The sequence below is a fragment of the Coregonus lavaretus genome (assembly GCF_964263955.1).
Source record: "Coregonus lavaretus genome assembly, chromosome: 35".
Lineage (NCBI taxonomy): Eukaryota > Metazoa > Chordata > Actinopteri > Salmoniformes > Salmonidae > Coregonus > Coregonus lavaretus.
The window spans coordinates 8,702,297-8,726,201 of NC_140022.1; the positions used below are offsets into that span (position 1 = coordinate 8,702,297).

Sequence of the window (23,905 nt, forward strand, 5' to 3'; positions counted from 1 at the left end):
CTTTTGGAGTTTTCTTGTGAACCATCAAGAGGAAGTAGAGACATATTTCAAGCCAGGACAGGGTATTGAACAGGGACCTAAAGGGAATCAGGTGGGACCCACCAGTGGCTCTCGACCCACCAGTTTGGGAATCATTCGTTGACTGGATGTAAGGCAGGACCTTGGGCCTGCAGTCCTATCTCTTCTCTCGTCTCTTTCCTTTAGCCCGTGGAGTAACTCGGCCTCAGGATGGAGTGCATAAAGCACATTATAAAGAGCATGGTCTCTGTGAAGGTGTGGGCGTACATCAAGGACTACTGTAAACGCAACGGGCTGCTGACGCTCTCGGTCATCGCCGTGGTTTCTGGCTGTGTGCTCGGCTTCTCCCTCCGCAGTTTAAACCTCTCCACGCAGGTACGGAGGCGCACACACACACACACACACACACACACACACACACACACACACACACACACACACACAGCTACTGAGCCATGCAACAAGGTTTTGGTTCCAGTGGGCCTAAGGTCTGTAGCACTCAGGCATCCTAGAGAGAGATGTGTTAACACAGAGGGCTTTGGGTCTTAGACAGGGGGATAGTGTTAACACAGAAGGCTTTGGGTCTTAGACAGGGGGATAGTGTTAACACAGAAGGCTTTGGGTCTTAGACAGGGGGATAGTGTTAACACAGAGGGCTTTGGGTCTTAGACAGGGTGATAGTGTTGACACAGAGGGCTTTGGGTCTTAGACAGGGGGATAGTGTAAACACAGAGGGCTTTGAGTCCATTGGGTCACCTTTACAAATGTCTCTGGTGCAATGGGCTTTAAATCAGAAGTACAGTAAACCACTGAGGGGTTGGTTGAGAGGTCTTACACTGGGATAGTGCAGACAGAGACCAAAGAGAGAGTGACCAGCAAGATACTTTGACACCACATAAAACCCCGACTCACAAAGCTTTTACCATATTGTTGACATGGGAAACTACTCTGACTGCAGATCGATAACTGCTGTATTGAATTCAGAACAGATCCAATGCATCAATATCAACTGAACCATTACCTCCCAAGTGGCGCAGTGGTCTAAGGCACTGCATCGCAGTGCTAGCTGTGCCACTAGAGATCCTGGTTCGAATCCAGGCTCTGCTGTAGCCGGCCGCAACCAGGAGACCAATGGGGTGGTGCACAATTTGTCTAGGGGAGGGAATGGGTAGAGCATTGCGTTTGCAACGCCAGGGTTGTGGGTTCGATTCCCACGGGGGGCCAGTATGAAGATTTTAAAAAATGATGTTTGCTCGATAACTGTAAGTTGCTCTGGATAAGAGCGTCTGCTAAATGATGTACATGTAAATAACCTGCACATCCCAGTTATACAGTACTGATACATTTAGCTACAGAGAGGTTGGACTGCTCTACCTGGGTCAAGAGTAGCCATGGTAATCCAACCCTTGACATCTACTATTTTATTAATGGGTCAGCAGCTTCTAATTTTCTGACGCACTGTTGTAATCTGCATCAGCGCTAACTTCAACCTGTCAACAAATACACAGCATCAAGCTTATCCCAATGGGAAAGCATGTCACTTGATAACGATTGATTGATTTAACTTTATTAGTCATGTAAAAACTTAACAAAATGGACAACAAAAATATACATTGTAAAACATACTAGGTACCTTGAAGTGGACTTGTCTAAACTGACCTGGTACAATGGAACCAATGGTGTAGTCCCTAAAGTGCAAATGTTGCCCACCTCATGTATTTGTAAGCATTTTACCTACTGTACGTATTTGCCCCAGGTCTGCCATGTACAACATGTCCCCTGACCCAGAGTGTTGTCTCCCCTCTCCAGGCTAAGATCTACTTCTCATTTCCTGGAGAACTGCTGATGAGGATGTTGAAGATGCTGATCCTGCCTCTCATCACATCCAGGTAACACATCATCACTACTGTCTGTTCCCCATGTCCCTACTGCTCTTCTCTCTGGTCTACACCAGAACCCATGCTACTTCAATAGAACGCTCTATACATTCTAATGGAATGAGATGCTAACCGAATACTCTATGAATCCTAACTCCCTGGCCAGTCTGATGTCGGGGCTGTCAGCCATGGACACTAAGGCCAGTGGACGGCTGGGGGTCCTTACCATCACCTACTACCTGTGGACCACCTTCATCGCCGTCATCGTTGGCATCATCCTGGTGCTGGTCATCCACCCTGGTACGGGCACAGAGAAGGACGGGCACAGAGGAGGGTCAGGGCCCGTCATGACTTCTGCTGACGCTCTGCTGGACCTCATCAGGTACATATACAGTGCACACAAGCAAGCATTCCCACGCACACACACACGGACGAACGCAAACACGCACGCACAGACAAATGCGCACGTATGCACGTACACATGGTGAAGTATCTTGACGGCCATATTTGAATAGCATGGCCAACAGACACATTGCCTGTATCAGGAGTTGACTGTAGCAGATTCCCACGTTTCCTGTCTTTAGTCAGTCTAAGATATTTAGCACCCACCTGTTCATCCTTAACATCTCTCATGGGACGAGATTAAAGATTTCCACAAGACTCAGACAAAAGATTCGGACTGCTCTGCTAATACAGACGTTTGAAATAATACAACATTTTCTATCTGTATCTTCCTGTCGCGGTGTGGATTAACCCATCAATAGACCAGTCAACCAGTAAACCAGTAAACTCAGTGAACTCCAGTTTACCTCAGCTAAGTATAAACCATAAAGGTTGTGTAGGGCCGGGATTGAACAAAAGGCACGTTGTATACAAGCGCATTGCATTATGGACAATGCGCCATGTAAAGGCAATGTTCCTGACGTTGGTGGAGATCGCATTCTTGGTAAACGCTGTGGATGTCGGCTCAAGTGTAAATTACCTTTAAAATTCAAGAGCAATGGGCTTAACCACAATGCGCCTTTGATTGAATCCCCAACCTGGTCTCAGAGCATTTCGTATTATTTTGTACGTACATCCGGGACACTCCATTTAATATGATATGCTACGTTTCGTATGGTATGTATTAATTTGTGGATGTCCATCACCCGTTTCGTATGATATGTTACGAATTACAATTCGTATTATATGTTACAAATTTGCTAAACTTACAATATGTTATGAATTTGTAAAACGTATGATATGTTATGAATTCTAGCTAGGTGCCTAATTTTTGCTAGCTGGGTAACGATAGCTAGGCTAGGGGTTAGGGGTTAAGGTTAGGGTTAAGTTTAGGAGTTAGGTCAAAGGGTTAAGGTTATGGTTAGGGTTAGGGTTTGGAGAAGGGTTAGCCTAAAGGGTTAAGGTTAGGGGAACGGTTAGCTAAATAGGTTAAGATTAGGAGAAGGATTAGCTAACATGCTAAGTAGTTGCAAAGTAGCTAAAAAGTAGTAAGTAATAAAAAGTAGCAAATTAGCTAAAGTTGTCCGTGATGAGATTTGAACTCACAAACTTTGAGTTGGTAGATGGTCGTGTAATACCCACCCATCCACCCATTTCAACCACCCTACTTTCGTTTTTGCCATAAATAACCATCTGTCTTATGTAACCATACCAAACATAACATATCATACTAATTTGAGTGTCCCGGATTTACATTTACTATGTTACGTCTAGTCTATGAGACCAGGCTGGAATGTCGGCCAAGGACCAGAAGGAAGGTAATAGCAGGTATGTCACAAATCTGTTTACAAGACAACATTCAGGGAGGTTCCTATGATTAGAACCATTTAGCAAAGACCCTGCTAGCTAAATAGCCTGCTAATACTGACTCTTCAAGGAATCCGATCTTTTCTTGTTTGTTTTCTCTTCCGGATCATTAGCAGTGTTGTGGTTCTGTGTGGATTTACTCACCATTTTAAACCAGTAAACTAGTACAGAACCAGTGAACTCCAGTCCACCCCAATCCACCTAGTACAGCTAAATACAGCTACCTGGAAGCGTGTATTAAGTAGGGGTCTTTAGGTTGTAAATAGCATTTAAAACAACACCAGTACAAGGTCATTTAGCTCACGTGGCTTGAGGAATTTGTACCTTTGGGATGATTCTATTGGTTATATTGTTCACAAACACCTCTGAAACAAGTCAACACCCCAGCGGACCATGTTAGTAATAGGCCTCATTAGGGGAGAGTGGGGTAAGTTGAGACATTTTTACATTCAGTATCACTTAGTCTAAGGAAATACAGTATTATTTCTAACAAAGAGATACATATATTTCAGGATGTATCCCTGGAAAAACATAGCTTTTCCCAAAATAAGTGGTCTCTTGGCACAACTTACCCCAGGTACAGTGCATTCGGAAAGTATTCAGACCCCTTCCGTTTTTCCACATTTTGTTACGTTGCAGCCTTATTCTAAAATGGATAAAATTATTTTTTTCCCTCATCAATCTACACACAATACCCATAATGACAAAGCGAAAACAGGTTTTTATAAATGTACATAAGTATTCTGACCATTTGCTATGAGACTCGAAATTGAGCTCAGGTGCATCCTGTTTCCATTGATCATCCTTGAGATGTTTCTACAACTTGATTGGAGTCCACCTGTGGTAAATTCATTTGATTGGACATAATTTGGAAAGGCACACACCTGTCTATATAAGGTCTCACAGTTGACAGTGCATGTCAGAGCAAAGACCAACCCATGAGGTCAAAGGAATTGTCCGTAGAGCTCCGAGACAGGATTGTGTCGAGGCACAGATCTAGGTAAGGGTACCAAAACATTTCTGCAGCATTGAAGGTCCCAAGAACACAGTGGCCTTCATCATTCTTAAAAGGAAGAAGTTTGGAACCACCAAGACTCTTCCTAGAGCTGGCCTCCCGGCCAAACTGAGCAATCAGGGGTGAAGGGCCTTGGTCAGGGAGGTGACCAAGAATCCGATGGTCACTCTGACAGAGCTCTAGAGTTCCTCTGTGGAGATGGGAGAACCTTCCAGAAGGACAACCATCTCAGCAGCACACCACCAATCAGGCCTTTATGGTAGAGTGGCCAAACGGCAGCAACTCCTCAGTAAAAGGCACATGACAACCCGCTTGGAGTTTGCCAAAAGACACCTAAAGGACCTCTGGTCTGATGAAACCAAGATTGAACTCTTTGGCCTGAATGCCAAGCGTCACATCTGGAGGAAACCTGGCACCATCCCTACGGCGAAGCATGGTGGTGGCAGCATCATGCTGTGGGGATGTTTTTCAGCGGCAGGGACTGGGAGACTAGTCAGGATCGAAGGAAAGATGAACGGAACAAAGTATAGCGATCCTTGATAAAAAAAAACTACTCCAGAGCGCTCAGGACCTCAGACTGGGGTGAAGTTTCACCTGCCAACAGGACAACGACCATAAGCACACAGCCAAGACAACGCAGCGACGCTCCCCATCCAACCTGACGGAGCTTGAGAGGATCTGCAGAGAAAAATGGGAGAAACTCCCCAAATACAGGTGTGCCAAGCTTGTAGCGTCATACCCAAGAAGACTCGAGGCTGTAATCGCTGCCAAAGGTGCTTCAACAAAGTACTGAGTAAAGGATCTGAATACTTGAATAATGTGGTCCTCTGTAGCTCAATTGGTAGAGCATGGCGCTTGTGACGCCAGGGTAGTGGGTTCGATCCCCGGGAACACCCATACGTAAAAATGTATGCACACATCACTGTAAGTCGCTTTGGATAAAAGCGTCTGCTAAATGGCATATTACTTATGTAAATGTGATATTTAAGTTTTTTTTTTAATTGAAATGTGCAAAAAAAATCTAAACCTGTTTTTGCTTTGTTATTGTGTGTAGATTGATGAGGGGAAAAATTGTTTTTTATCCATTTTAGAATAAAACTGCAACGTAGTAACATAACAAAATGTGGAAAACGTCAAGGGGTCTGAATACTTTCTGAATGCACTGTATGGGGTAAGTTGAGCCGTGGGTAAGTTAAGCTGCCTACAGATTTCTCTACTGAATGAAATATTACCACTACCTTTTTAAAACCATGTCTATCTTTATTTCCCAAACACAATTGAACACAATCACTTTTTAGTATTTTAATCATTTTAAGCATATTTTAACATAGACCAGGCCCTGTTGTTCAATCATATCCCAGCAATAATGCCTTGCATTACACCTGGGACGACAACACTTCAATTTGCTCAACTTGCCATGGTTCAACCATTGGCTCGACATACCCCAAGGTGAACATTTTGACTATTTTCGCCCACACAGCTACAAGGATGCACTTTCATGCTAGGTTTAGGACCTCATATTGAAGCTTCTAGAGACCCCAACTGATGTATAGAACAATCTTTAAATTATCTACTTTGGTTTAGATACAAGCATCATGAAACCTCTAACACAATAAATTGATTTGATTTGGTTATAATCTGTTTTTTGGACCTAACTTGCTTACCACTTTTTCCATGTGGTTTCTTCCATCACAGACTCCATAAAATGATGACCTCTTCCTAAATATTTGGTCAAATTATTAATTTTGAAACAAGGGTGGCTCATTTTACCCCTTTGGCTGAATTTACTCCAGTGACGGCTAAGTCTCTATCTTCTCAGAACACACCGTGTCCTAAATGCTTTACCCAGAACACACTGCAGGGCCGCCGAGGACCGGCAGTGGCTTAGGCCCTCCGTGTGAAGAATCCTCCAAAGCCCAGAGGATTATGGGTATTTTTAGTGAAAGCTGTGTACGGGCGGGCGGATGTAGGCTGTTTGACTGTCAGTGGTGCTTTAGATCATTTGTCACACGTCTGATAGGCTTACTGGCCCTGTGGCAGTGGCTGTAACATTATCCTTTATGAATACACCAGGACTCCTAATGATGAGGACTCTTAACCACCAACACAGGCAACCAGCCTGGTGATATTACCACATTGTGACATCATTCTTACAACTTTATTATTTCGACATGGCTTTTGCTAATGAGGAAGACTGCAGAACAGCTGAAACATACTCACGGTGCAGGAGAATATGAGACCAACTATGAAGAGAAGTATTTTGGTCAACAACGACCCTAGTCAGAGCAACGACTTTGGCTTTTGGGAAATTGAACCTTTTGGTTACCTTGTGTCTATCTACAGGGTTTGTGGTTTGGTTGACAGCTTAAAGGGATACTTCTGGATTTTGGCAATGAGGCCCGTTATCTACTTCCCTAGAGTCAGATGAACTTGTGGATACCATTTTTATGTCTCTGTGTGCAGTATGAAGGAAATTAGAGGTTGTTTCACAAGCCAATGCTAACTAGCGTTAGCGCAATGACTGGAAGTCTATGGGTATATGCCAGCATGCTCTCTGTCCAGGGTCTTGTTAAGTCTTTCTGAGACAGAGGACCTCTTGGCTTCTGGCCTGACCAGGAGAAATGTACCCTACTCAGGATAAAACTGAGACAATAACAGAAAACAGATACCTCGACCTTCTGACATCTTACATACTCATAGAGATTTCGCCCAAAAAATCGGAACAAATCAGATCTGACAATATGACATGACACATCATATAAACTGTTTTATTATCACCCCATTACTCAGGGAATAACTCCAATCATACATCCAATAATGTTGTAGATTTATGGTTAACATGTTATTCTACCTCTCTTTGACAGGAACATGATTCCCTCCAATCTGATAGAGGCAACTTTTCAACAGTACCGTACAGACCTGGTGCCCATTGTGGCCTCCAGTGTGGTAGAGTCCCAGGCCAACTACGTCTACGTGATGCCCGACCACAACAACCCTCAGCTGGGCCACCCTGTCTTCCTGGAGATCACCCCAGCTCCAGACATCAAGTACAAGATCGTCCCTGGCCACAGCTCTGGCATGAACGTACTAGGGATTGTCATTTTCTCTGCTACTATGGGTGAGACACACACACACACACACACACACACACACACACACACACATAGTATGCATGAATGAACACACACAAATGACACACTGGATACACGAGTACACACACACACACCCTTCCAATCACCCCTGTTTCTGACCCTGTGTGTTTTCTCTGTGCAGGCCTGCTCCTGGGGAAGATGGGAGAGAGAGGTGCTCCACTGGTCAATGTGTGTCAGTGTGTCAACGAGTGTGTTATGAAGATCATCACTGCTGCCATGTGGTGAGTTGGTGAGACACACACAGCAAAGTCACTTGTCTGAACTCTCCTTCACATGTAAATGTCTGGTAATCCTGATCTGGCTAGATTGAGATTCATTTAGATTTAGATTAGAAGTGGACCTCACCAACACACACACACATCTTCCCCCCTCCTCTCTTCCCCTAGACCTTAGTCATTAGCTCAGTATAAGTCTGCATTTCAGGAGTGGCAGGTTATCAAGGTGAGCCAGGTCGACCCAAAGCTGCTTTAGTTCTTAGAAAGCCCAAAACACAGGGGGCATGACACCGCCTAGTGGACAGAGACAGGATCACAACAAGGGCCCAGTCCGCACATTGCTTGCTCGCCTAATTTATTTTCAGGTATTTATCATTTATTTATCTATTTCCAGGTATTTCCCATTCGGGATTGTGTTCCTGGTAGCGGGGAAGATCCTGGACATGCATGACCCCGCCCACCTGGGAGAGAAGCTGGGGATGTACTTCATCACAGTGTTAGCCGGCCTGTTTGTCCACGGACTCATCCTGCTGCCGCTCTTCTACTTTATAATCACACGCAAAAACCCCTTCACCTACATCAGAGGCCTGCTACAGGCTCTGGTCATCGCCCTGGCAACCTCCTCCAGTTCCGCCACCCTGCCCATCACCATGAAGTGTCTGTTGGAGAACTGTGGAGTGGACAGACAGATTGCCAGGTTTGTCCTTCCAGTGGGAGCCACCATCAACATGGACGGGACAGCCCTCTACGAGGCAGTGGCAGCCATTTTTATCGCACAGGTCAACGAGTACGAACTGGACTTTGGTCAGCTGGTCACCATCAGGTGAGGACTGTCTACACAAGCACTCACTCTGTCTTTCACACATACACATACACACCCTTAGTTACTTTCTGTCACTGCAACCACACACACACACACACACACACACACACACACACACACACACACACACACACACACACACACACACTCTGACCCTGCTCTTGTCTCTTCAGTATCACAGCAACAGCAGCCAGTATCGGGGCTGCTGGGATTCCGCAGGCAGGTCTGGTTACCATGGTGATCGTCTTGACCTCCGTGGGGCTGCCGCCCGCTGACATCACACTGATCGTGGCCATTGACTGGGTCCTGTAAGTGTCTGACCGTGAGAGTGTTTGTGGACTGAGTCCTGTGAGCATCTGACAAAAACGCACTATAGATACTTTAAACAGTAAATATAAGTTCCCTCTGTTGGTTGTGTCTGGCAGGGATCGTTTCCGGACCATGATCAATGTGTTGGGAGACGCCCTGGCTGCAGGCATCATGTGTCACCTCTGTAAGAAGGACTTTGAGAGGAGGGAGTCAACCTCTAACTCCGGCCGGGTAACAACTATATACCACCTTTACACTGACCCCAGCCCTAACCCCTCTACAATACAACTATATACCACCTTTACACTGACCCCAGCCCTAACCCCTCTACAATACAACTATATACCACCTTTACACTGACCCAAGCCCTAACCCCTCTACAATACAACTATATACCACCTTTACACTGACCCCCGCCCTAACCCCTCTACAATACAACTATATACCACCTTTACACTGACCCCCGCCCTAACCCCTCTACAATACAACTATATACCACCTTTACACTGACCCAAGCCCTAACCCCTCTACAATACAACTATATACCACCTTTACACTGACCCCAGCCCTAACCCCTCTACAATACAACTATATACCACCTTTACACTGACCCCAGCCCTAACCCCTCTACAATACAACTATATACCACCTTTACACTGACCCAAGCCCTAACCCCTCTACAATACAACTATATACCACCTTTACACTGACCCAAGCCCTAACCCCTCTACAATACAACTATATACCACCTTTACACTGACCCCCGCCCTAACCCCTCTACAATACAACTATATACCACCTTTACACTGACCCAAGCCCTAACCCCTCTACAATACAACTATATACCACCTTTACACTGACCCAAGCCCTAACCCCTCTACAATACAACTATATACCACCTTTACACTGACCCAAGCCCTAACCCCTCTACAATACAACTATATACCACCTTTACACTGACCCCAGCCCTAACCCCTCTACAATACAACTATATACCACCTTTACACTGACCCCCGCCCTAACCCCTCTACAATACAACTATATACCACCTTTACACTGACCCCCGCCCTAACCCCTCTACAATACAACTATATACCACCTTTACACTGACCCCAGCCCTAACCCCTCTACAATACAACTATATACCACCTTTACACTGACCCAAGCCCTAACCCCTCTACAATACAACTATATACCACCTTTACACTGACCCAAGCCCTAACCCCTCTACAATACAACTATATACCACCTTTACACTGACCCCAGCCCTAACCCCTCTACAATACAACTATATACCACCTTTACACTGACCCCCGCCCTAACCCCTCTACAATACAACTATATACCACCTTTACTCTGACCCCAGCCCTAACCCCTCTACAATACAACTATATACCACCTTTACACTGACCCAAGCCCTAACCCCTCTACAATACAACTATATACCACCTTTACACTGACCCAAGCCCTAACCCCTCTACAATACAACTATATACCACATTTACACTGACCCCCGCCCTAACCCCTCTACAATACAACTATATACCACCTTTACACTGACCCCGCCCTAACCCCTCTACAATACAATTATATACCACCTTTACACTGACCCCCGCCCTAACCCCTCTACAATACAACTATATACCACCTTTACACTGACCCCCGCCCTAAACCCTCTACAATACAACTATATACCACCTTTACACTGACCCCAGCCCTAACCCCTCTACAATACAACTATATACCACCTTTACACTGACCCCCGCCCTAACCCCTCTACAATACAACTATATACCACCTTTACACTGACCCCCGCCCTAAACCCTCTACAATACAACTATATACCACCTTTACACTGACCCAAGCCCTAACCCCTCTACAATACAACTATATACCACCTTTACACTGACCCCCGCCCTAACCCCTCTACAATACAACTATATACCACCTTTACACTGACCCAAGCCCTAACCCCTCTACAATACAACTATATACCACCTTTACACTGACCCCCGCCCTAACCCCTCTACAATACAACTATATACCACCTTCACACTGACCCCCGCCCTAACCCCTCTACAATACAACTATATAATACCAGGTTTTCATGTTTGAATCTGCTCTTTGACTAACTGTGTGCTCTCTGTGTGTGTGTGTGTGTGTGTGTGTGTTTTGTGTATGTGTTTTGTGCAGAGGGACACACTGATCTCCTTCGGTGGCCAGAGTGTCCAGAGTTGTGCCCTGTCCGAGGCTCCTCTCATGGACTATGCCCATCGCTGTGACTATGTCTACGAGGTGGAAGGTGACTGTGTCACAGAGAGATCTGGCCCCACCTACAACCTGTGTCAGGTTTAGGAGAAACCTGTTCCCTGTTACAACCTGTGACCTGTGTTACAAAGAAACCGGTCCCCGGCTGCAACCTATATCTCAGAGAAACCGGTCCTCTTCTACATGCAGTGTAACAGACAAATCCGTCCCCTGCTACAACCTGCGTCACAGACAAACCTGGTGTTTGGTCTGAGACACTTTCACTAGACAGACAGCAGGGAGCACTGCCCGCCTTCAACACAGAGACCATTCTATTTTTAGTAATATACATACAGTTGACTCCTGATATCAATGGCTATGGACTGGGGAATTACAATGGGACTGTGAAACAACCCTGCACTGAAACAGAGTTTGCACTTTTCTAATGTGCATTTATCCAATGTTGTCTAGTGGATCAGTTGGTTAGAGCAGGATGTTCTCACACCACAAATGGTTTTGGGGTTGATTCCCACATGTGCAGTAAGTCGCTTTGGTTAGTGTCTGGTAAATGTTCAACTTTTTACTGTCTGATGATCACACCTGTGCCATGATGAGGAAGCAGGTTTTCCTAATCATTTTGTGACTGGATTTCTAGGCTACTGTAACCTACCAGGGACTTATAGGTCCACCAAGGTGCATGTTATGTCAGAGTCAGTTTTCCTTCTTTAGTTAAATGCAGATTCCGCTCAGGACGCCATTTTGGTGTCGCAGTGTACTGCAGCACAGCGCACTTTTTAGGCAACCAGATGGCATTATGGACACCATTTTGGTTTTATGTACTAGTGACTGTAAAGATAGATGACAAGCACTTTCAGAGTTTTTTTAAACCTTGTTTGGTGTCAGAATGGTTGTGGATACCTTCATGAAGTTACGATATTCTAGGGCAAGGGTATTCAACTCTTACCCTATGGTCCGGAGCCAGCTGGTTTTCTGTTCTACCTGATAATTAATTGCACACACCAGTCCCTGATTAGAGGGGAACAATGAAAAAATGCAGTGGAACTGGCTTCCAGGTCCAGATTTGAGTTTGAGGGTTCTGGAGATATATAACAGTAGTTTAACACACAACTGTGAGTGTGAATATTGATTATTTAGTAATAGTTTAAAAAAAGATGGTTTAAACTTAAATGTTGTCAGTTTAAAGGAGTTGCCTTAAAATGTTCTCAATAACCGCTCACCGTTGCTGAGAATGTTGCAACCATGAAAGTGTTGAAATTGACTTTATACTGAAAATCAGTTTTAATATACAGTCAGTGACTAGGGGTAAACCCTCTCATCTCTACCTCTGTCAACTGAATTATAACAAATACAGAATGGATAACTGATATTTCAATGTCTTATTGGTAGATTTACAGTAGATTTCACTGTGATCTACATCTTTGAACACCTAGGATCTTGAAGAAACTCCTCAAAATGTTTTTTATACAAATGAAAATTATTTGTGTACATGCAAGATACTTGTCTTGTACATTGTTATTTTCTAATAAAATTTGAAGTGTAATGATTTGAGCATAACTTTTTAACCCACCCTCTCTCACAGTACACACATTAAGCCAAAAAGATAATCCTGCTCAGTTTTATAAAGCTTTCAGATATTTTATTCAAGGTAATTGTGTGTTAGACAGGTTCTGAACAGCCTTAATTCAAAACCAAACAGAGGAAATCAAAATGAATCCATTAAAAAAGTCAAAAGGAACACTCCAACACGAAAAATTTACAAACATGTAAAACTACATACAACACATCAAATAAATTATATATTTGTGCCTCCACTGCTGTTGCCACATTCTCCCATCTCTCCCACATAAATTAAGGCTAAAAATAGAGGTTAATCATAATCATGTAGTTATTCCAGTAAACCCACTAGCATTTCAACATACTAGCACTCAGAGAAGCTAGCAAATCAAGGACTGTTTAGTAGAACTCAATAGAAAATTAATATCAAAAGGATGAGAACAAAATAAGTGAACCACTCCCTCTAGTGCTGTTTCTGGTTCAGAATAACCACTCCCTCTAGTGCTGTTTCTGGTTCAGAATAACCACTCCCTCTAGTGCTGTTACTGGTTCAGAATAACCACTCCCTCTAGTGCTGTTTCTGGTTCAGAATAACCACTCCCTCTAGTGCTGTTTCTGGTTCAGAATAACCACTCCCTCTAGTGCCGTTTCTGGTTCAGAATAACCACTCCCTCTAGTGCCGTTTCTGGTTCAGAATAACCACTCTCTAGTCCCGTTTCTAGTTCAGATTAACCACTCTCTTGCGCCGTTTCTGGTTCAGAATAACCAATTCCTCTAGTACCGTTTCTGGTCCAGAATTTTAAAAAAAGACCTTCCACATATTGCACTCTGTTCAGGACTGCTCCATGAGAACAAACATCTAGATATTTCGATTTTCTTCTCCTTAAAATCACATTTTCAATAGTGACTAGCCTGAGGCCTACAGAGAGGATATTCCTGTGACAGGAGCGGGTGGAAACTAGTAAGGCTTTGCAGATCTGAAGATAGAAGACAGATCACAATACATTTAGAAGAGAGAATTAAAAAGTCTGGTTTCTAAGCTGTTTCCAGAACACAGATGAAACCTACTCCTGGACATAAGATCATGCTCAATGGAGAATATCTAATGAAAGTCCAGGAGACAAGCCCCTAATTTTCTAAAACAAGTGTCACCCATTATGGTATAGGTTAGGATTGTGTGAGGGTAAACTAATCCTAGATCTGCAGCAGCAGGAAACTATCTAGAGCCAGTTCTCTGATCCTGTGTTGTGGTCAGTTATTTTATCTCCAAACAGACTACAGTACTACACTCTCAAACCTACATAGAATAAAGGCCTTTGTGATGAAAAGTGCACAAACAAGATATGTTAACAAAAACAGATGTAGGAATATTCTCGATGTCAAACCAACCGCCAGTCTTCTTCCCGATCAGAGTCAGAGTTCTCTGATTTTAAGTCTAAAAACTTCACTTAAGTACAACTGGGTTTAGCATATTTTATATTTTTCAAGCTTTTAGGTTATTGCACATTTCTAAAATGGCAGACGGTTTCTCAGGATGACTGTGTTTGTTGGCTGCAAGGCAGATGTGATCAAAGGGTCATAAGTGACTCAAACTGCCTCCTGCAGTACCTGTATTAGGACAGACTATTCCTCATCAGTAACTCGTAGTTCCTATTAACATGAAACAAGACCATTTCAGTACCTCAACTGTAGGACTCCCATCTTTGAAACCCTGAAAGCCCTCTGCCTCATGTTTCCCACAACAGTTTGACTGAAAATAAGGCCAACGTCTGAGGTGTTTTACACTGGAGACTGCATCCTCCTGCCCTTCAGACCATCTTAGAGTCTAGCTAACCCTTAAGTTGACCATTCAAACATCCTGTAATATTGCCATGGGAGTGGGGTGTGTAGCGTCATACTGTAGTATCATCGTATTAGCAGTCTGGTGTCTGTAGCTTCCCTCAGCTTCCACAATCCTAACAGAAAACCCCAAACCAAAGCTGAAGAAATAAAAGAAACAAACCAAAAACATTGAGTCAAACCTAAATAAAATTTAATGATTGCATATTCAAAGTAAAACAATCAAAACAAAGGACGAAAAACAAAACCAAAGCAACAAAAATATATACCAACAAAAATAAATCACAAAGGCCATCAATTCTTATTTAGCCCGAGATTACAAAAAACGCTCTTCAACTCTCCGATCAGTAATCTACGCTTCGACAAAAATGTTTTGTTAGTTTCTCTCAGAAAGAAAATTCAAGAAAAACATCAAAAGATATTAAAGAGAAAACCTTTTTTTTATACAAAAACAGCAAACAGGATGAGAGAGAGAGCAGTGTTGCGCCACTGTGTTAGATTCAGCCTTAGTACCGGTTGTTCAGATGTCCAAACTATTACTGGTGGGGGGAAATAAGTCATAACGGTAAGCATCTTCCCACTCACTGTATAAATCAGGGTCCGTATTCACAAAGCCTCTCAGGGGACTGAACGCTGATCTAGGAGCAGCTCCTCCCTGTCCATAGAAATCGTACTTATTAATGATCGATAAGACCAAACTGATCCTAGATCAGCATGTGAATATGGGCCCTGGGGCAGTTAGATCATATCCTTCCATTTCTTTGGTCCTTCTTAAACACGTTCCTACTTTAAAATCTCCAGACCTTTTTACATGGCCTCTCAGAGAAACAACTTTTAAAAGACCCCCAAAACGGGACACACACGCTGCTATGTAAATGGTACCATCCAGTACCTAACTTACTGTGTATAAAACGGATTCTGCAAGGTGAACGAAGACCAATGTATGGTTTACGTCAAAACGGCTGACTATCGCTCTGACATTATATAATGAGGATTTAAAAAGTGCTTTTCTTTTAGAATGGTTGAGACAGTGGATGGGTTGACAGGGTGGTAACTTAAGGCATATATTTCTACACTGGAACCAGCGTCTAAGACACAGCATGCTTTCTTCTACAGTGGATCCTAGATGTATGAATGTAGTGCATCCTTCTCCAAGTCCCTACCGTGGTTCTACCACTCATATGGCACATAGTGACAATAGTTTAGTCTCACAGAAAAACAATCTACTCTTAAATTGTGAAATTGGTCACCATATCAGGATAGAGGCCCCACAAACATTTAGAACTACATTTGGAGCATCCCAAAGCATGAGTAAAAAAAACAAGAGAAATATCAAACTCAGCCTAGACTCTCTGTTAGACTAGTACAAAGATGCAGAGTGAGAATGGGCTTAGTGAGATAACGCTATAAAAACAAGTTTGTTTTGTCAAACTGAGGCACCTCTACCCTCCATATTAGAAGCCTGGCGTGAGGTTTCTCGCCTCCCTCTCCCTCTATCCACCCCACTCTCTCTCTCTCTCTACTTGTGGCCTTTGCTGGTCTTGAACGACACCTGTAGGATCTTGTCCCCGAGGCGGTAACCGTTGAGGCTGCCGATCGCCATGGCGGCCTCCTCGTAGTTCGTCATGGTAACAAAGCCGAAGCCTTTGCACTTGTTGGTGTTGAAGTCGCGGATGACCTTGACGTTGGTGACGGCTCCGAAGGGGCCAAACATCTGCCACAGGATGCCCTCGTCAGCGTCCTGGCCCAGGTTGTAGATGAAGATGCACCAGCCAGAGGTGGCATTCCCTGGCACACTCACCCCAGACATACCGCTCATATGGTCCACAGACATTGGAGAAAACCTGGGGGAAGACAGAGGGGGCTAGGGTTACCACTCTGTCTCTCTTCACTGATGTTGTCCACACTCATTTTAGAGAACCTGAGAGGGGACAAAGATTCCAGTGTGTGTTACCTGAATCTCTGAGCCTGGTGGTGAACTGGCCCTCCAAAGCGTCGTCCCTGGTTGTGGTAGAGCTGAGATATGAGCTGAGTGTTCTTGGCCTGGTTGGGGCTGGCAGCAAACTTCACTGTGATTGGCTCAGCGGATCCGGGGGGCTTCTGTCCGTTCAGGTCTTTGATGGCGTCCTCTGCCTCCGCTCGCTTGTCAAACCGAATGAACGCCACCCCACGAGACAGGCCTGGGAGAATAAATAAACAGGATAGTTTCAGCTGAGAGACAGACGAACACACTGAGGCCTGGTTCTAAAGTGTGTGTGTGTGTGTTCCTACCCGAGGCCTGGTCAACCAGCACACGGGAGTTGATGATGCGTCCGTAGCGAGCAAACATGTCCTCCACGTCTTTCTGGGTCATGGTCTTGGGCAGGCCACTTATGTACAGGTTGGCATCTTTAATGGTGTCAGAGCTCGGCCGCGCATACGAGACCTAACACCAGAGGGCAGCACAGAGCACATTAAACACCACTGACAATACCCGCAGTAGTACCCACTTATTACATACAACCCTGAATTATATCTTGCCAGAAATGAGAAATTACTTTCAAATAAAAAGTAGATGTTGGAAGGTTGTTTGAATTGAATTATGTTTGTGTATTATTATGCAATCCTGGTAAATTCATGTTTTGTAGTTGTCCTAGCTGTTCTATGGTTTGCTTTTGATAGAGTCTTCATGAGTAATATCTCCAAAACCAGAACATGAAATAGTGATAAGGTGCATTGAATGACCACTGTGGCTTTTACGTAGAAAAAACCATTCCCTGAGTGAGCTGTGATGGGCAATATAGAAGTAGTACCTCCCGAGTGTTCAAAATTACGTAAACAACAATTATAGTAACAAAAATCAACGTAGGGAAAAACATGCTCAGGAGTGAAAAGAAATGTCATACCAAACCAAATAAAAAGTTCTAAACTTAAATGAACGTGTAAAAAATTCAAACTGAAGTAGTGGTGCAGAATAAATAAATTAAAATAAAGTTTAGTCTTCAATAAAGTTGAAAATACGGTTACATTTCTCTACTCCATCCGTCAGAAGCGGGGCCAGTGGGCTATCAGATGTTGTCTTGTCCTGTCTAATATAGACCCATAGTAACGCCGATTCCCAAATCCAACCCTTGGCACTACATGCCCATCTGAAACGACTGGGTTGGTATTAGCGAAAATGTCACAGAGCCTATCAAAAGAGCAAAGAAAGGCTAACATAAGACCATATTGCTAACACCCACGCAATCCTTTCAGATCCATAGCAGGGCCTAGGAGGAAGTGTCTAGGGGTGGATTTGACATTCCGCCTCAGTAGAGAAGGGCTAGTTTAATGACATGACATGGTTGGGTTGACACAGAACTGTAGGAACACCTTATTGCACGTTACCTTGATAGTTTTAGACTGTAGCCTTAGTCCATTCAGAGTATTGATAGCTCTTTCTGCATCGCTAGGGGTAAGATAGTTAACAAATCCGTACCCTAAACTGTGGCCTAGAGAAAAAAAAAGGAAAACAATAAAAGAAAATAAAAAAACGTTGTATAGTTTCAAAAAAATCGGCACACTGGTCAAATAAATGATTAAACAAAACAAATCTACACAGTGCATGCTAGTCGTAAAACAAGTGACAAAGAAATAGGCTTCGACCAAACTGGACTGTTTTCCTGGAATAAGGAAAGCCGAGCCCCTCACGGACAGACAGAGAGCATGGGTAAATATCTACACCAACAGCTTCATACAAAATACAACTATTTGGAAAACCTCAAAATGTCAAGTTTAGGAGGACAAATGTTCAAATTGCAGCGAGACATAGTCCTAGGCCTAAACAGAACATATTACATAAAGCTATTTGCATAGATACTACAAACATCTCACCACAAATTTACTAGTGAGAATGTCAAAGCTGTGTCTCATCAGCAGTTCTCATACACCTACAAGAGGCAGACAGGGCAGGATACCAGTTAGTCTACACACTGACTGGCTGGCTAGGACAAACATTCTTATGGAGGTGTCCTTCGTAATATTTCAACACTTATGGGGGTCCCCACGGTTTGTTAAGGGTGTGTCTAGCACCCTGGGGTACACCTGAGTCGTGTTCAGTAGGACGCAACATAGCAAAATGTTCACTGAACACACCCCTGTAAATGTGAGCCCTACACGCAGCAGACCAACTCCTCCATTCATTCTACTCCAAGGTCAGAGGTCACACACCTGTAGTGCATTGTGGGACAAGGTGTTCCGTACCTGCCACTTTGTCCCGTATGAGCTTGGCGGACTCCACCTCGCCAATGCTGCTGAAGAGGCTGCGTAGCTCGTCCTGACTCATGCTCTGGGGAAGGTAGTTGACTATCAGGTTAGTCTTGGCATCCGTCACCTCATCTCCTCCTCCCATGTGATCCTCGTAGCCGTTGGACATGTCATACACCTCCTGGGGAAGGGGACACAGTTAAGGAAGAGAAAAACAGGCAATCGGAAGTAGGCCAGCATGGCTGAAACGTCAATGGTATGCAGACCAATCAGAAAAGGAACACAATAACAACATTTTTACATGCAACATTGTAAACATTGCATCCTAATCTACAGAGCCTGATTATGATTATTATTATCATCAACTTATTGGCTGGCAGCAGTGACTGTAGCACCTCTTACCCACAAGTTAATCACCTGCAGTACTTTCACAGCCAGACCCAACTCTCAGCTACATACTCGTCTGACCACGCATTATACCAAGACAACCCCCTGACACTGCTCTGGGATTAGAGGTTGAGACCACAAACGTCACAGAACATTGAGATTATTATGTTGTGTAGAATGGAGAAACTCCCCGTCAGCCCCTCCACATTTCATTTCTGCAGCGTTCTAAACACTTCATCCCACTGACCAAGCCTTGTTGCTGTGGTCTGACAGAGGTCTAAACAAGGGGTAACCAACCATTCCTCCTGGAGAGCTACTGGGTGTGCAGGCTTTTGCTCAAGCCCTGCTCTGAGGCTTTGATTAGTAGAATCAGCCATCATGGGTGTTAGAACAAGCCTTGTGGGCAAATGCCTGCTTACCCAGCAGGGGTCACGCTAACGCAAAATTCTGTGTTTTTCACGCAGAAAATAAAAAAACATAAGAATATCTTACCGCGTTTTGTAAAAGCAAATCTAAAATGCTTTTTGTAATTTCTGCTTCCGTTGCACTTCAATGTAAAACTCATAGTAGGACATAGTAGCATTTTTTTGTGGTCTGCGTTTTGAAAATGCAGATTTCTGAACTCTAACGCGAACCCTGCCCAGTGGGAAGAGGGTTAGCTAGCAGCTACCACTGTTCTGAACATTGCATCCCCTTGACCAGGCCTCAGTGCTGTGTTCTGACAGAGCTCCATTCATTTAGAGGGGCTATCTGATTGGGTATTCCTGTGGGGTAAGACGGTTAGCCACCCAGCAGGCCTTTGGATGAATGAGACTCCTGTATTTCACTAGTAAACATGATGACCAATACCGATGGTCTGACTATGAGGATCATTTCATTGTATTTTTCTCTGTTTCAGAACACTAATAAATATTTATACCAGTATGTTAATAAGCGTAGGTACTCAAACACTTCCTCTTATGATGCTTGTGTATAGAGTGATATTGAAAGCCCAGTGTTGTTTATCAATACATTCGAAAACCATGGGCCACCGCATAACATATTAATGCACTCCGATTAAATAGCTAGCTAGCAATTACTTTAGGACTGATCTTCCTCTAATGGGAAAAGTCATACTCACTTTTAGGTACCTGATGTGGCCTCTTCGAACAGCCATGAAGACCCCTCACTGCTCCCAAAGCTGGAGGAGGTATCACAAACAAAATAATGTATTTGGGGCAAACAAAAAAATAATAGGGGTGAGGAGGGGGCAGGGTTTGTTTTCAAACAAAATGAATAATGAGTTTAACAAAAACGAAACGGTAAATTGAGCCTCCCCCTTCTGACGCACCTGTGAAGAAGAGCAGAGCATTATTTTGTTAGCCCCCGAGTAGCTAGCTATCTTACGACCACTAAGCTATTACGACTGTTGCATGTTTAGCTAGCAACCAGCGTTTCAGTTGACTGGAACATTCAAACCAGTACTGTACACAGTAGCTAGTTAGCAAGTTAGCGAACTAACTTATTAACCAAATTTAGCTATCTGTACTGTAGCTAGATTTGGCCTGTTTGTTGTAGCTAACGTTACGCCTCATCGAACACTACTGTAGACAAACAATAGTTAAACTTAAAACCATAACGTTAGTTACTAGTTTGTGTGAGCTAGCCAGTATCTAGCGAGCTATATAACGTTAAATACCTAGTGGCTAGTTATCTAGCACTTTGGTGTAAACACTTTGGTTGCTTACTAGCTGGCTAGTTACGATCTTTACCGCGCAGTAATACTAGTTAGTAGCAGCTAGTTTTCTAACTGCAAAAGGAAGAAAAAAAACATTTGATGACGCATATTAAATGGACTTGGCCCTGGGGAAACGTTTGTTATCCAGCTAACTTGCCGCTAAATAGCGAACACATTGTTACAGGAAATAGTTACCTAACGTTAGCTAACTAGGCCACATGCCCACCGTTCCCTTATTTTCGCGAGCTTGTGTTGAATGCTGTCCCTCTCTCGCACCTAAAACCCCGACACCCTGTTCAGGGCCTTGCTAGCTACAGTTAGCCACCTAGCTAGATTAGCCAAATTGGCTAAAATGTGCTCAAATTTCATTCTATCTGTGGTTAGCTAGCAGGCACTGGTGGGCCTCCAAAACCGCATGGGTGGCATTCGACTTTGTTGTAGCAGAGCGAAATGGTAAATAAACAACTGGATTACTACGAATATAGCTAACTTACCAGCTTTTCGTTGTTGGTGCTTTCGCTGTTCTTGTCTGAAGCCTTTCGTTCCGTTTTTTTTTGTTGCTAGCTAACGATAGCTGACAGCTCCTTCTCGCAGGCACCAAAACCAAGGGAGGACCGCTGACGAAAACAGTTCCACGCCCACCTCTGCAGATTATTTGTTACTGCCCTTGCCAATTACAGATGTGGATACATAGCTGGGTGATTCTGCAACTACGGGCACTTTATGTCCTCGGGTCAATTTTGGGGATTTTATTTAAAAATATATTTGTATTCTTTATTTGTTATGTTCACAGTACAATCACCCCAGATTGTTTTAACACCTCTCTATCAAGTATTTTAGCCACTTTTCAGATGTATTTTATACCTCAATTTCACTGTTTTGCCCTTGTCCCTGACCGACTTTTGAGCTTCTACTAGGTTTTTCTATGCGAAAACATGATATAATCTGTAATTATAATGTTATCTACTAGAGAAAGAGTCAATTAAATAAAATATATATAAATATTTATTGTGAGTATGCCCTTTCTATTGTTTTTTGTACAAAATATACGTGTGCTTTGGTAGTGGTGTCATTTCCACCTCTGAGGGCAAATTCCTCATTAATAAAGTTTTTTCAAGATAATGTTAATTTAGTTACCATGGAAACTTGTTGTGACGTTGAAGCGCATGGCTGCAGTGGACAGTTGTTCCAGATGTGATGTCCAGAAGTTGAAGAAAAATCTAGGTAAATATAGCTTGTGTAGAGAATATTTTTATTGTCAGTCATTTCCAAACAGGCTATAATTTCTTTAATTTGTGCTAGAACTTAGTAGTTAGTGTAAACTATATGCTAGCTGTAATACTAGCCAAAGCATGCTAAGCAGTCTGCCATTTTTCTCCAAAAACTGTAGAAGTGTCATTTCCATCACAGTCATTTCCATCACAAACTTAACTGTAGTGGAATTGATAGAACGTGGTGGAAATTACAAAAATTCGTTATGTTATTAGTTTTTACTTTAGGCTTATTTAATCATGTTTTAAATTAATTTAATCTAGAAAATGCTCCAAGGTGTGCACAAGTTGAAAACTGAAATAGTATTTTTCTTTGTTTTTAGAAGATGCCACAGAAAACAGCACAGATGTCACAGACATCGAAAAACATTTAAAATGATCCTATACGATACCAGGAACATCTGCAAAAAGACAGGGAGAGATACTGGAAGAAAAAAAAGAAAGGAGAAGTGAAATCTATCTCTGAGCTTACAAAGCGAGAACTAAGACGCAAGAGAAGGCAATGGAAATGCAACCGACAGAATAGAAGACAGACTTTAAAGAGAACAGTTGCAATGGATACCTACCTATCAGGCATCACACCACCTCAGTCACCAGATTACTTGCAGCCAGAACATGAGGCAAACATACCTGCCCCAAATCTATCTGCCCCTGATGCATGCCCTGATACCCCTTCCTCATTGTCTGCAACAGGAATGAGAAGTCGAATACTTGCTGGAAGGAAAAAGCTTGGAAGAGGTCGCTCAAAAACATACAGAGATCTTTGCATGACAAGTGTCAAACTTGATAAAGCTTTATGGAAAACTGAGAAATACAAAAAAAGGTATGAACTGTTGAAGAAAATGGAGAGACAAGATTCCCAAAGACAAAATAGCAAATGAAGGGAACTCCGAAGAACTTAAGAAGGATTGTATTATTTTCAAAATGCCATCATTGCAGAGTTAAAGCAAAAGTATCAATACATGCGCAGTGCCAAGGACAAACAAGGGGCTTCAAAAATGCTCAGAGGCAACTTCCTGAGAAAGTATGTCCTGGTCAAAGACGCAAACTGAGAATTTGGATGTTCAGCAAAAGCAATGAGGGCAAATGAAAACAGGCCAACAAGTCTTCAATACTCCAGGAAAAAGCAATGTAACATAATTAGCACAGCCACAGATAAGAAAATTACTAAATTCTATGAACATGATGACAACAGTAGAACAACAGGGAAAAAGGACATACTAACGAGGAACATGAAAAAAAAAAACAGAAGCGCTTCTTGAATGGCACAATTCAGAACCTTTATCAGAAGTTTTAAGAGGGAATATTCAGAGATTAAAATATCCTACTATGAATTCTGCAAAATACGTCAGTTTGGGATGTCAAGCCAACAGTCCAGGATTGGGACACATGCCTCTGCAAAACTCACGCAAACATCCAGTTCATGG

At 43.3% G+C, this 23,905-nt stretch overlaps 2 protein-coding genes across 7 annotated transcripts; one reads left to right on the plus strand and one right to left on the minus strand.

Annotated features, from left to right (window-relative positions):
• Positions 1–258: 258 nt before the first annotated feature.
• Positions 259–11,573, plus strand: LOC311109603 (excitatory amino acid transporter 5-like; the record flags this gene model as incomplete). The annotated part of the gene is made up of 9 exons (XM_084152534.1): positions 259–393; positions 1,828–1,907; positions 2,062–2,277; positions 7,584–7,837; positions 7,993–8,092; positions 8,481–8,909; positions 9,083–9,217; positions 9,335–9,449; positions 11,412–11,573. The coding sequence occupies 9 exons, from the start codon at positions 259–261 to the stop codon at positions 11,571–11,573; spliced, it is 1,626 nt and encodes a 541-aa protein (XP_084008660.1).
• A 3,477-nt stretch (positions 11,574–15,050) lies between these two features.
• Positions 15,051–21,816, minus strand: LOC311109642 (ELAV-like protein 1). Of its 6 annotated transcripts, none has more exons than XM_084152590.1 (7): positions 21,702–21,816; positions 20,611–20,670; positions 19,068–19,284; positions 18,246–18,349; positions 17,151–17,304; positions 16,834–17,059; positions 15,051–16,723 (listed from the first exon to the last, which is right to left on the minus strand). In XM_084152590.1, exons 2-7 carry the CDS (start codon positions 20,644–20,646, stop codon positions 16,399–16,401), a joined length of 1,062 nt encoding a protein of 353 aa, XP_084008716.1. In that variant the 5' UTR covers positions 20,647–20,670; positions 21,702–21,816; the 3' UTR covers positions 15,051–16,398. The 6 variants fall into 6 exon arrangements, with proteins under 6 accessions (XP_084008716.1, XP_084008718.1, XP_084008715.1 ...); XM_084152592.1 differs by having other exon boundaries at positions 19,101–19,284; positions 21,702–21,803; XM_084152589.1 differs by having other exon boundaries at positions 20,611–20,820; positions 21,702–21,799.
• Positions 21,817–23,905: the final 2,089 nt, after the last annotated feature.